This window comes from Cyrtonyx montezumae, unplaced genomic scaffold (genome assembly GCF_038088225.1).
Source record: "Cyrtonyx montezumae isolate F1298 unplaced genomic scaffold, pur_monq_1.0 scaffold_3, whole genome shotgun sequence".
Classification (NCBI taxonomy): domain Eukaryota; kingdom Metazoa; phylum Chordata; class Aves; order Galliformes; family Odontophoridae; genus Cyrtonyx; species Cyrtonyx montezumae.
The window spans coordinates 80,914,425-80,926,465 of NW_027072034.1; the positions used below are offsets into that span (position 1 = coordinate 80,914,425).

The window sequence follows — 12,041 nt, forward strand, 5'->3', positions numbered from 1 at the left end:
CTACCAAATGTTTTAAGTGCTGTAACCTTAGCCTGTGGGTACTTTGCAAACTGTAACATGATATTCAAACTACCTTTACATTGTGTGCTGGAAATGACCTTTGCTAGTTCAGAGCGTTTATGTATATCAGTTGGAAGGTTAGTTGTCCTGTCCTCTTGCTTCCATGAGATTTGTTTTCAGACTTATAGGTGGGAATGGATTTTTAGTTTTTTTTTTTTTCTTTATCAGTGATAGCAAGGATGGACTTTAGAAAGAAATACAAGCAGGCTGAGTTGGGGTTGGCACAGGAAACTGCTTTCCTTCCAGGATAACAATTATGTCCCATATCTCTTGTGAGAGTGGCTGAAACAACCACAAAGCAGAGCCATTCCAGAAACCAACAAGCAGCAGAATTAGCAAAGCTCAGTGCTGTACCACTCAACACCTTGCTTGTTGGTGTTTGTTGGTATATTGAAATTGTGGAGGGTGATAAAGCATCTTGGTGCGCTTGTCAGGACTGCAAAATGGAATAAGGTACCTCTTGTGTTTCCCTTGTAGTAGTTACTGCGGGAGGAACATTTTGATAAAAGGTGTTTGACAATCTGTACTTGGACTCTTAGAATGTGGATGCTGCTGGTATTATGGACTTTAAAGCAGAATTTTGAAACTAGCCACAGCTTAAAAGGAACACTAGTATGCTTTCAGTGCCCTCTTTGCTATGCACGTGTCCTTTATTCAAGATGCATGTATTAAGTGAGGATTGTGGTAACTCTGTTTGCTCCAATGCTTCCTGTAGGATCCTGAAGGCAAAAGATTCCTCCAAGTGATGGGACCTTGTGATGTTGATACCATTGAGTCAATGGTACAAGCAAAGAGTGAAAGGAAGTCTAGAAAACCAGCTCTTAACTTTGCTTTTGAAAGTCATCTTATTACAAAATGATGCGCTAGTGTCGATTCTGGGTTTCTGGGAATGAGAAACAATTGCTGATACAAGATTGGGAAGGATTTGAACTGTAATAAAGCTTAATACTGTGAAGGAACTTCATAATATATAGATTTTTAACTTGATCCCTCTGCCTTTCTTTAGCAGTGAAGGAGGCTGCCTCTGAGAATGATCTCTTTGGGAGACTTTTTATAAACAGAGTTTTCCACATCACTGCAGACAAGATGTTTGAAATCCTCTTCACCAACTCTCACTTCATGCAGAGGTTTCTCAATTCCAGGAGTATAGTAGGTAACGTACTCTACTTCCTTCTGTCTGTGTTACAATTTATCCTGAAATTTTCTAACTCTGAAAAATGTTAAAGAGAACTGAGTTGAGTTTTGTTCCTCCTGCTTTATAAGTATTTTGAAGCTTTAAACTTTCTCTGTGAAAGAAGACATTAAAAGCTAGCTTACTTCTGTAGATCACTTTCTGAATATGAACTCCATTTCACGCTATAAAAAAAACAACAAAATGAAACAAACCCAAAAGTCAGGCATCAAGTGCAGGTAAGATATTAAGGTGTTGCATTCTGGGGGGTATTTCTGATTCCGTTGTGTCCCAGTAATAGTGAAATCTGTAGAACTGCTGCACAGATGAAATTATAGCAGCCTCCTTAAATGGTACTTGCAGGCTTTAATTTTCTGGATGAGTAAGCTTTATTCACTGAGATCATGAGGTAAGAAAACTAAGTTAAAAGGGTAATATTTATTCAGTATTAGCTTGGAAGGCAGAGTTGCAAAAGCTTTTGAATTTTGCTAAGTGAATCTACTCAATTTTTAAGCAGATGGGAAATAGCTTGCTTTCATTTACTTGCTTACTCTTCTCTGTACCCTTGAGTCTCTTTCAGTAGGCTCAGATCCAACTACTTACTGCCTTGCTTTTTGCTCAGTGAGTGGACTACAGTGTTCCCTTTTCCTGGAAAATTCTGGAAAAAAACCCGACTGCTTGGAGTTTTTTTTTCCCTCTCTCTACTGTTTTTAAACTGTAGTTTAAGATATGGCATGGCACAGATGATGCCTTTCAGGTAACCTACATGTAAGACTTTGCGTAATTTATCCTCTAGATGCTGTATCAACCCCTTGGGATAGAGATTCCAGTGGCAATCAGTTGAGGACTTTGACGTACACTGTAACAATTAACAATCCACTCTGTGGGAAGTTTACCACTGCAACTGAAAAGCAGGTACCTGTATGTATGTGTCTCTGTTTTGTGTCATTTAAAGCAAGGGGGAAGTGAGCTCTGCAGTCTGTCAGGTCTGACCATGGACTGGAGTTCACTGCACTGGATGTGGATCTCCAATTCAGACATAGAATCTCAGAAGGTGTTCTATCCCTTTCACTATTGTTGAGGTAGTGCTGATGAAACCAAAGAGGCTTTTGACCTTCAACATGGCTGAACTTCTACTGAAAACTCTGAGGAGTATTGACCACTTGTATGAGTTGGAGTGGTCAGAAAAGAGGAACCAAAGTGGTTTCAAGTGTTCAGTTCTGGTCTCCCCAGTACAAAAGATGGTGGCACACTGTTGGGATGAGTCCAGTGAAGGGACAGATTATAAAGGGTTGGAACATCTGTGAGGAAAAGACCAAGAGGACTGAGGTTGGTCAGCTTGCGGAAGAGAAGGCTCAGACAGGTTGTTATTGATGTACATAAATACCTGAGGGGTGAGTGGTAAGAAAGTGGAGCTGGGTTCTTTTCAGTGGTGCGCAGTGCCAGATGCACAAGGGGTTCCTTCTGAACACCAGGAAGCAGTCTTTTTACTGATAGTGTTACCAGGCACTGGTGTATGTTTCTTAGGCTATAGAATAGAGTCTCTTTCCTTGGGGATCTTCAGAAGCTACATGGGCATAGTCCTGGGCTATCTATTTGGGGTGTCCCTGCTTGAGCAGGTGGCTTGGACCAGATCTAACCTTAATCATTTGACCATGGTTTGGGAAAGGTCTTGCGGTCAATCCCAAAGGGCTGTGGTCAAGAGCCAGTACCTGCTCTTGCATTTGATATTTGAAATGTCAGTGGAGAAGAGGAATGGTGTATTACCTCCTATTCTGGTTGTGGCTGGAGGCATCCCACCTCCACTACTCTTAGCATTCTTAATTGACTTCCATCATGGCTGTTCAGTCATCCTAACTATTCAGTCCACTTGGGGTTGGTTGATCCAAGCTAAGCAGTGTGAGCTGAAATTAAGGAAAAAATAAATAATCAGACTCCATGAATATACCTGTCCTGTTATCTTTTGTGGTAGATCCTGCATAAGCAGAGCCAGAAAGGTCAGTCTTATCAGGTGGATGCTGAGGTGTTGACCCATGATGTGCCCTACCATGATTATTTCTACACTGTGAACCGATACTACATCAGCCGCACGTCCAGTCACAAATGTCGATTACGGTGAGCCCAAGTGGTGTGCAGTGGGAGGAGGGGAGGAAGCAGGCTGCTGAAATGTGCTTATTGAAAGATCTGCCTACGGCACAGGAAAGGTTTGTTTTCTATTGACGTTGGAAGTCTCTTCTGAAAAAAGAAGGTTGGTTTATCTCCTGTCATATGTCTACTGTACTTGGATCTGATTAATTCAGTGAGACATGAACTCTTACACTTATTTTTACAAGATACAGAGCTCATCTTCAAGACTGTGGGCTGGTTTTGCCCAGCCTTATGTTTTCAAGTGCAGCCATGTGAGTGGGATAAGGGATAAGCTGGAACTATGCCAGATGTTATCTAACAAAGTTTGAGATATCCTTGCTAAGGGCCTGCAGGGGAGAGTGATTTTACAAGAAGGTGAGGAGGCATATTCATCATCACAGAGAGTTTGGAGCATATCAGGCTTTGTGATTATGGTCACAGGGTAGGTGGAGGCATCTTAATGCATTTTTTAATCCTGTCCCATTTGATGAAAAAGCCTGAAGTGGTGATGCTACTCATTCACTGCATTTGTGTGACGGACTGTGTAATTTCTGATAGTTTTTCACGTCCTTTTATCTCAAACTTCATCAGTACATAAGTTAAGGAAAGGTAAGCAAGCCTAATTTTCCTTCTGGCTTATATTGGGCTGTAAAAGTACTAAAGACTCCATCCCCCAGTGGGTGGAAAAGGGAAAAGTCCTTGAACAGCCACTCTGAATGACTGAGTGAGTCATTACTCCTTTTTGATGTCTGTATTTGTTTTATCTGAGACACGAGTCAACCCTAGGATAAGTGCAAAAGCCAGGGTTTGAATACAGTCTTTGGAGCTTTCGTATATAGAACAGAATGTGCATGCTGGTATTACAGCTGGCTTTGTACTGCTTGAAATGGCTCAGAATTAATTGAAATATGCTGTTTTGTTAGAGTAGGAGCTTGGTACACATATGTTGGTTGGGATGGCTGTTTGAGAAGGCTGGCAAAAAGTGTATATTCTAGTAAGGTTAGTGTTCTTGATTATTTTTAATAAAGATTGTGGACTATCATTTTGTCCCTTTATCTTTATGAAGAGCTTTGGAATTCATTCAGTTGTCAGAAGCAGCCCTCTTATAGGATTCTAGTTGAGTACCTTTCCATTCTAGAAGCCTTATTGACTAGCGTAACCTGGGAGACGCAAGACAGGAATGTCACTTCCCCTCTTTTGTGCTCCCTAAGTGACAGTTTGTCTACTCAAGGTAGGTTCTTAGCACTGGATGCATAGGTGGTAGTGATGACTTTCACATACTTACATTGTTGTGCCTGTGTATTATATAATGTGTGCATAGAGAGTGAAAAGGAGGACGTGATTAGGGTATTTCAAATGCTTGTTAAAATCAAAACAGTTAACAGAAGAGAAACTCCCTGTTCCTCGGAGCCTGAAGAAAAGACAAACTTAAAACTTCTTTCCAGTGATTTAGACATTCAAATCTCCTGAGGCTTTAACTGGATGTGTTGTCTTTGCGTGCATCTGATTCTTACCTCACTTCACTGTAAGAGCTGCTCAGGTGGAAAGTTGAGGCAGTTCCACTTGATATTTCAGGTATGTTTCAGGTTATGGATGTAAGCTAGAGGCTTGTCTCTGAGAGATTTCTACTATCACTGTGCTAATGAAGCACTTTTTTTTCCTTCTATTTTCTTCTTCACTGTTGTATTCTGTTTATTAGGGTTTCTGCAGAAGTAAAGTATAGAAAGCAGCCTTGGGGCCTTGTCAAATCTGTAATTGAGAAGAACACCTGGGGAGGGATACAGGAGAACTTCAAACAACTTGGTGAGGCATTTTCTTCTCTTTACTAAAGTGAGGAGGCCACCTTTTTTCCTTTGTGTGTTTTCGTGTATGTCAATCTTGATTCCTTAAATAACGGTTTGAAAAGGAGGCAGCACTCAATAAAATCTACTGTTGTCAATATACCTGTCAATTCTGGAGTGTGTAAAAATGAATAAAATAAATAAAAATCCTGGTAGACAAGAACTCTTTCTGTACCTTGTCAGAAATTGCTTTCTGAAGGATGCATGAGGAGCGGGAGTAAAATTGCTCTCAACTGTGAATGCCTGTCTTTAACACAAGTATTTCCTTGCTTGTGGGTATGAGAAGAAGAGTAGTGGCACTTGGCAGGCTCCTTGGCTATGTCTGTTAACAGCCTGGCCAGCTCTGGCTGCTGGCTCGCAGTCTAACACAATTTGTAGTCTCGGTCTAACAGTGTCTTGAAGTGTTCTTCCAACTGCTGCCTAACATGTCATTAAACAATCCTGCAATGACTGAATAAAGATCATATCTGAAAAGTGCACAAGTGCCATGTAGGGCAGACAGTGTAGATTAGGGTGTGGTTTATGCCAATTGCCTGATTTAAGTTCATCTACAGGAATACGTACTTTTTCTTCTCGAACCACCATAGATGTGTCATTTGTCATTTAAGTCATTAGTGCTAGGCATTTTTCAACATTTTTCAACAACTTTTTCAACATTCCTTTTCAAAGTTCAGAAACCTTATCTTTCTGCTACAGAATCAGAACTGTTAATGGAAGAGTATGCAATTAATCAGTCCATAGAAGATTCTGGAAAATTAGTTGCCCTGCGACGAAGACGACGCACTTTACACCGGAGTCTGGCAGAATCACTTCCCAAACGCTCTTCCCAGCACTCATCTGGTGACATGGGGCTAGAGTCCCAGGGTAGCATCATAGGTAGGAGTTCTTGTATTCATTATTTTCTGTAAGGTGTGTTCAAGAAAGTTTAACTTCTAAAATAGTGCAAGATTTGTGCTTGTGCGTATGCTGCTCTCGTTTTTATCTAACTGGGGTGACAGAAAATGTTTAGACTGTTCAGCCTTGAATAAAACAGACCAGGAATATCCATGGTCACTATGTTATTATATGTCATGAAATCAAACATAATCCTACCTTCTGTTTTACAGAAGTGGAATGAAATTCTAAAATGTTGCACTATACTTGCATAGTATTGAAAATGAGATGGCAAAAATCAGATTTCATTTTTCATTCCAAGTTGCTGAAAAATTGCTATGCTTTATTTCTTCAAATTGCTCACAAGTCATCAGACAATTAAACTTTAAATATCTCTCACCTCTTGATCCAATCACATCACGCTTTATTTTGTGATGTTGAAGAGGCCATTTCGCATCTCTTCCTCTAGCTTCTGGGTCACTGAATCATAGAATCATAGGGGTTGGAAAGCACCTCAAGAGATAGAGTCCAACCCCCCTGCCAAAGCAGGTTCCCTACACCAGGTCGCACAGGTAGGCGTCCAGGCAGGTCTTAAATAGCACCAGAGAAGGAGATTCCACAGCCCCCCTGGGCAGCCTGTAGCATTTCTTGGAGGTTTTGCCACTAAATGTGACGGACTTAGCCTCTGTATTGTTCAGGCATGTACAATATTAGCTATACTTAACCTGATGAGGAACACCTGGTGCACTAGTGTTTATCAGAGAATGGTGGATTTTGTAACGCAAGTTGAATAGTAAACACTGAAGCAGGACCAAACGCATGTTCCTGAAGGGGAAAGACAATACTGAGCATAGCAGCAAGAGAACATCTAGTTCAACAGCAGATGTGGTGGCCTTTTTCCCCAGATGAGAATATTTCCTGAAAGCTTAACTTTGCCACTCCTCCTCCACCTTTTAAGGTGAGCATGTCTCAGTGTATGCTGCAACAGCTTTGATGCCTGTCCGTCATTTAGGACAGGAGATGTGAAAGTAAGCATCTCTTTAGAAGATCAGGTAATTAAATTTAAAAATCCACCTGCTTAGATAAGTAGGTGTCTGCTGCTCAGCTTGGAGAAGGCACACACACCTCCTGTCCTCATTAGCTTTAGGTAACTGTTGTCTGACAACCAGCAGAAGCTCTTTGTCATTCTCAAGAGCTGTCATCAGGTCAGAATATAAATGTAGCTGGCCCAGATTAGATGAGTTATGGGAGAATTTGATTTAGCGTTACTTGGCAGAAAGACTAATAACATCAGGAGAACAATTAGAGGCGAGCCATGTTGCAGACAGCCTCTATTAATGTGTGTAAGTAGCAGTGTATGTGCTGAATGACTGTTAGTAATGGGTGGACTGTAGCATTCTCAGACTACCTGGGTTTGGTGTTAACCTATTCTAGAGCTGTTCTCTGCAGTATACTGAAGTGAGGGAATCTTCTTCCTAATGGAAGAGCCTGACTGTTTAGCTGACTTGTCTGAGATGGCTACAGAAATGACTTAAGTGCATCCAGTGAATTCTGGAGAGACTCTTGTGCACCCAGGTGATCTGTTACATCCATCAGAAGCTGTTGCACTGTTTTGTATAAAATCCTGAACACTGACATGTATATGCAGATGTGCATTAGAAATGTTCTTCAGTACTTTTTAACCTCCTTCTCTTCCTTGCCCTGTAGGAAGGAAAAGAGATGCTATTAGTAGGACCACAACCATCATTGTAGTAATGAGTGTCTTGTAAGTACTTACTTGCATTAAAACATGGCTTAAATCAATCTTATTTTGGTTTTTATTTGCCTGTACCTACCTCGCTTGCATGTTGACGTTTTGTGTAGCTTGTCTGATACAGAGTGTAAATACAGGAGCTTGTGGGTGGAAGAGGGGAGTGGATTGATTTCAGAGAGGATGTGCAGAATTAATGCTGATTTGTCAAACTAGTCTACTTTTCTGGCCTCTGTGTGCCTGATCCTACAAAAAATTTCCAGAGTATATTTATTCCCACCTCTGGAAGGTCCAAGAGGAGGCATTGTTGTTAATTCCTACAGATTACATTACTCAAATTAAAATTAACTGCAACTGTTTGGATAAATATTTTCAGTATAGCACTGTGGCAGTTATTTATGCCCCAGAAGGTTTATTCATTTATTTATTTTTTCCTAAATGGATGACTGTCTGCAGTGGTTGATAGTGATAGGACAAAGGGGAAATGGTTTGAAACTAAGACGGGTGATTTAGGTTGGTCATTAGTGTTTTTTCACTCAGAGGGTGGTGTGATACACTGTAACAGGTTGCACAGGGAGGTTGTGGATGCCCCATCCCTGGAGGCATTCAAGGCCAGGCTGCATGTGGCTCTGGGCAGCCTGGTCTAGTGGTTGGCGACCCTGCCCAGAGCAGGGGGATTGAAACTACATAATCTTTGAGGTCCATTTTGGCCCAAGCCATTCTGTGTTTGTAGCCCAACTCTTCCTTCTGTAGTGCTTTAACAGTAATAATATAAACCTTGTCTGACTTCATGTTTCTGGTCTCTCTGCAGTTTGCTGCTCTTGGTTTTGCTAAATATAACACTGTTTCTCAAGCTGTCAAAGATAGAGCATGCAGCTCAGTCTCTCTATCACGTCCAGCTTCAGGAAGAAAGCTCTTTGAAGTAAGTTGAATTCAGTCTTAGCTTCCGTTTTTCCTCAGTTTACTGCAGAATCTGACAGAAAGAAATAGGTTTAAAACAATTAATTTTGGTGGTGAGTTTTCAAAAGCTGCTGTGACTTGTTGCTCTTCTGTGGTCTGTGCTGGTATCTAGTGACATGTCTGCATCTTCCTTGTTAGAGGAAAAATGTTTTTTCCTTGGTTTTTGGGGGTAGTGTTAACCTTAGTTTGCATTTATCACCTTCTTGTGACTCACTTTCTGTGAATGTCATGTTGCTGATCACAGAACTGAATTACTTGCTTCATCCTGTGTGAACCAGCATGATCTCAAATATAATGTTAAAGATTCAGTTAGCTTCTTAGCTTCTGCTTTTGCGCAAAATTCACTCTCCCCTTCCAACTTCATGCTAGGTGCCTTTTATTTTCAAGCACGTGGAATAGGCTCAGATGTTGTTTCCTTGTATGCATGTAGTATAGGCAAATAATGAACTCTAACCTGGTCTCGATTATGGAGACAGTGTGGTGACCTCCCATAGTGAGGATCTCAGAAATGGTTAGAGTAATGTTCTTCATAGAAAGATTGTAGGCATAATGTGAGCAGATTTCATTCCTGGTGATTGTTGACTGCAGAGGTCTGAGGCAGTATCTTCAAATCAGCAGGAACTGAAAATCAGCTGCTGACAACTCTCTCCGAGGTGTTTGGAAAAATGTTTCTTAGCAGTGTCAGAGTAATGGTAACAGAGCAATTCCTTTTGGATGGGAAGGCACAGAGGTGCTTGTTTCAGGTTTCTGATGCAATCTCAATCTTTTCCAGCATATCTCCAGAAATGGGATCGAAAGAGGAAATCCTTCAGTATGATAAGGAACAGGTTAAACATGTGAAGGGAGTACTAAGAGACTCAATTGAAATGCTTGAGCAGGTAAGTCTGTCCAGCTTTCCTTGTGATATTCTCATTCTTCAACAGCTTAAGTATCTTCCTTTATGCCAGAATAGTGTTTTAAAGTGATCTGATCCTAACTGAAGTCCATGCTGCTTTGGCCTCAGTTTTGTCGTGGGCCTGAATTTGGTGCGAAGGAGAAAGCTCATGTTTCTGATGGATTTTTCTTCGGATTAAAATTAAACATTTCTATCAATTTTCTTAAGCCTGTAAAGTGCCTTTATTGATGAGGTCTGTTGATGCAGTTTTAGATCATGACAAAACAGTGATTGGAATAATTCAAAACAGATCATCTTTTCTCAAGACTCAGAACATGAGTGTTTGCTCACCTCATCATTGGGTTTCTCCATGCGGTCTTATCTGGGCTTTTCCTCCCCACTATCTTTCTGGATATTGGTGAGAGGTTTTGTTTAATCTTGGTGTCAGAGAGCCACCTAAATCTTCAGTGAAACGCTCCTAAATACATAGTCTGGGGAATTCATTTTTGAGAGGCTCCATAGCTGTGGGTTTAATTGTTTTTGCCAGTGTTTTACGTGTCCAGGCTCTTCTTGTACTACAACCACTGTATAAAAAAACTGCAGCTAAGTTGTGGGGTGCTGTGAATCTCTGGTCCTAGGAGTAGAGGACACCTTTAAACCCCTCGGCTGAAACTGCAGCTCAGCAAGTGAAGGACAGTAAATGTATTGTATTTATTTTTTGTTTGTATTTATAACCTATTGTTTGTATTTATAACCTATGAATATTCTGGGTTGGTTTTTTTTTTTTTAGTTTTTGTTAAATCTTAAAATATGACAAATCTTAAAATATGACAGTAGAAATTATTAGATTAGGAAAGCTGTGGGGGAGTTGATATGTACCTCTATCCATCAGCAGTTGGCTCTGTGCCCTCCCACGCACTACAGGAGGGTAGAGAAAGACTTTTTTTTTCCCTATTTCTCATTTAGACATCTCTCTGCACACAGAAGTGCTATTAATCTGTTAACTATTTAGATCACAGCTTGAAGTGCTTCCAGTGCTGGCTGCTTTACTGTAGAAATTTCCTGGTTTCTGGGCCCTTTTAGGTTTCTTTCCCTGCTACCCAAACAATTCTAGATTCTGACGCATTAGCCTTTTTGAATGCAGGCATGGCGTGAAGACCTCTAAAAGATGGAGTGAGACTGCAGCCACCTTTTTCATCCCAAATAACCTGTTGGGAAGTTGTGATGCATTACCGTTCTTTTACCTCGTTTCCTGAGGGTTGTCAGTACTCTAATTTTGTCCTGTGCAACAAAACGCACTGGGAAGGGCCGGATATGAAAATAAGAAAGCTGATGTTCCATGTGACTAAAAATGAGTGGGGCAGATTATTTTCCATGCTGTTGTCTAGTGGGTTGTTAAGATTTATCGTGCTGTACTGTTAATAATGATAAACTGCACAGAGCACAGCTGTTAGGGAAGCATGCTATGCAGCTCTTAAGCTCTTTATTGTAAGAGAGAGGAGGAAATCATGGGAAATCCTTAGAAAGAAGCTAGGAGATGTGATTTTTTTTTTCCTAATGCTCCTGACCCATTCAGCAGACAGGCTTAACACACTGTGCTCCCCAATTATTTCCTTTCACAGCTCAAGCTCTCCCTTTCCATGCTCCAAAGAAGCTTTGACCACTTGAACAAGACACAGAGCAGCAAGACTGAGAGTTAATGCCTGCAGCAGCTTGCAAGTCAGGAACTCAGAAGAGAAGATGTGTGTTTAAGGACTTGTGGAGTAGGGATTGTAAACATCTTTGGACTCCTATTTTTTTTTCTATTTTGGCTCAAAAGCTTCACGGAATAAAGATTTCTAGAAGAAGTAAGTTGGGCTCTGCACTCCTCTAGCTCTGTGATTGGCCGTGACTGCCAGCCCCGTGCTCCGGGCAGGATCTGTGGGGAGCAGGCTCTCAGAGGGCGACTGTGCTGCTGGTTTCTGGAGGAGGGGGAAGGTCCTCAGCCAGAAGAGCTTTGGAGGAGAGGAGCAGGTGGTGGTTTCACGGCCACGGGGTGCTTCTGTGCCTTATCAGACAGGTGGAGCGTCTCCAAGGATGAGTATTCCTAAAACGAATTAGCGGAGCAGTAACGAGGAGCGTTGGATCAGATAGCCCCGTTGCTCTCTAATAACGACAACCCTCCCTTCTCCGAGCCCTTTCCTTCCCCTGGGCCGTTCCCCAGCTCCGCCCGCCGCCCTTCAGCCACCTGTTGCGCTGTCTCTTTAAGCCAGGTGCTGCGACGTCACGGCGGCCCCGCCCCTCCCGCGCCGGCATTGGGCCGCCGCGCCGTCAGGTGGACGGGCCCTGAGGGAAGGGGGTCCCTCACCCCCCGCCTCCGCGCCGGGGCGGGGCCGGAGCTGCGGG

General features: G+C 41.9%; 1 protein-coding gene across 5 annotated transcripts in view; it reads left to right on the forward strand.

The window, feature by feature from the left end:
* GRAMD1C (GRAM domain containing 1C) overlaps positions 1 to 11,501 on the forward strand; it is a 50,208-nt gene extending 38,707 nt beyond the window's left edge. For 3 of the 5 annotated variants that reach the window (XM_065742067.1, XM_065742069.1, XM_065742071.1), the window contains 9 exons: positions 1,067 to 1,213; positions 2,028 to 2,146; positions 3,204 to 3,346; positions 5,058 to 5,161; positions 5,896 to 6,075; positions 7,780 to 7,837; positions 8,634 to 8,744; positions 9,555 to 9,660; positions 11,279 to 11,501. In XM_065742067.1, coding sequence (XP_065598139.1) covers positions 1,067 to 1,213; positions 2,028 to 2,146; positions 3,204 to 3,346; positions 5,058 to 5,161; positions 5,896 to 6,075; positions 7,780 to 7,837; positions 8,634 to 8,744; positions 9,555 to 9,660; positions 11,279 to 11,356 — 1,046 coding nt within the window. In that variant the 3' untranslated portion in view covers positions 11,357 to 11,501. Of the gene's footprint in view, positions 1 to 1,066; positions 1,214 to 2,027; positions 2,147 to 3,203; positions 3,347 to 5,057; positions 5,162 to 5,895; positions 6,076 to 7,779; positions 7,838 to 8,633; positions 8,745 to 9,554; positions 9,661 to 11,278 lie in introns of those variants that run through there. The other 2 variants (XM_065742070.1, XM_065742072.1) reach the window with 2 other exon arrangements.
* Positions 11,502 to 12,041: the final 540 nt, after the last annotated feature.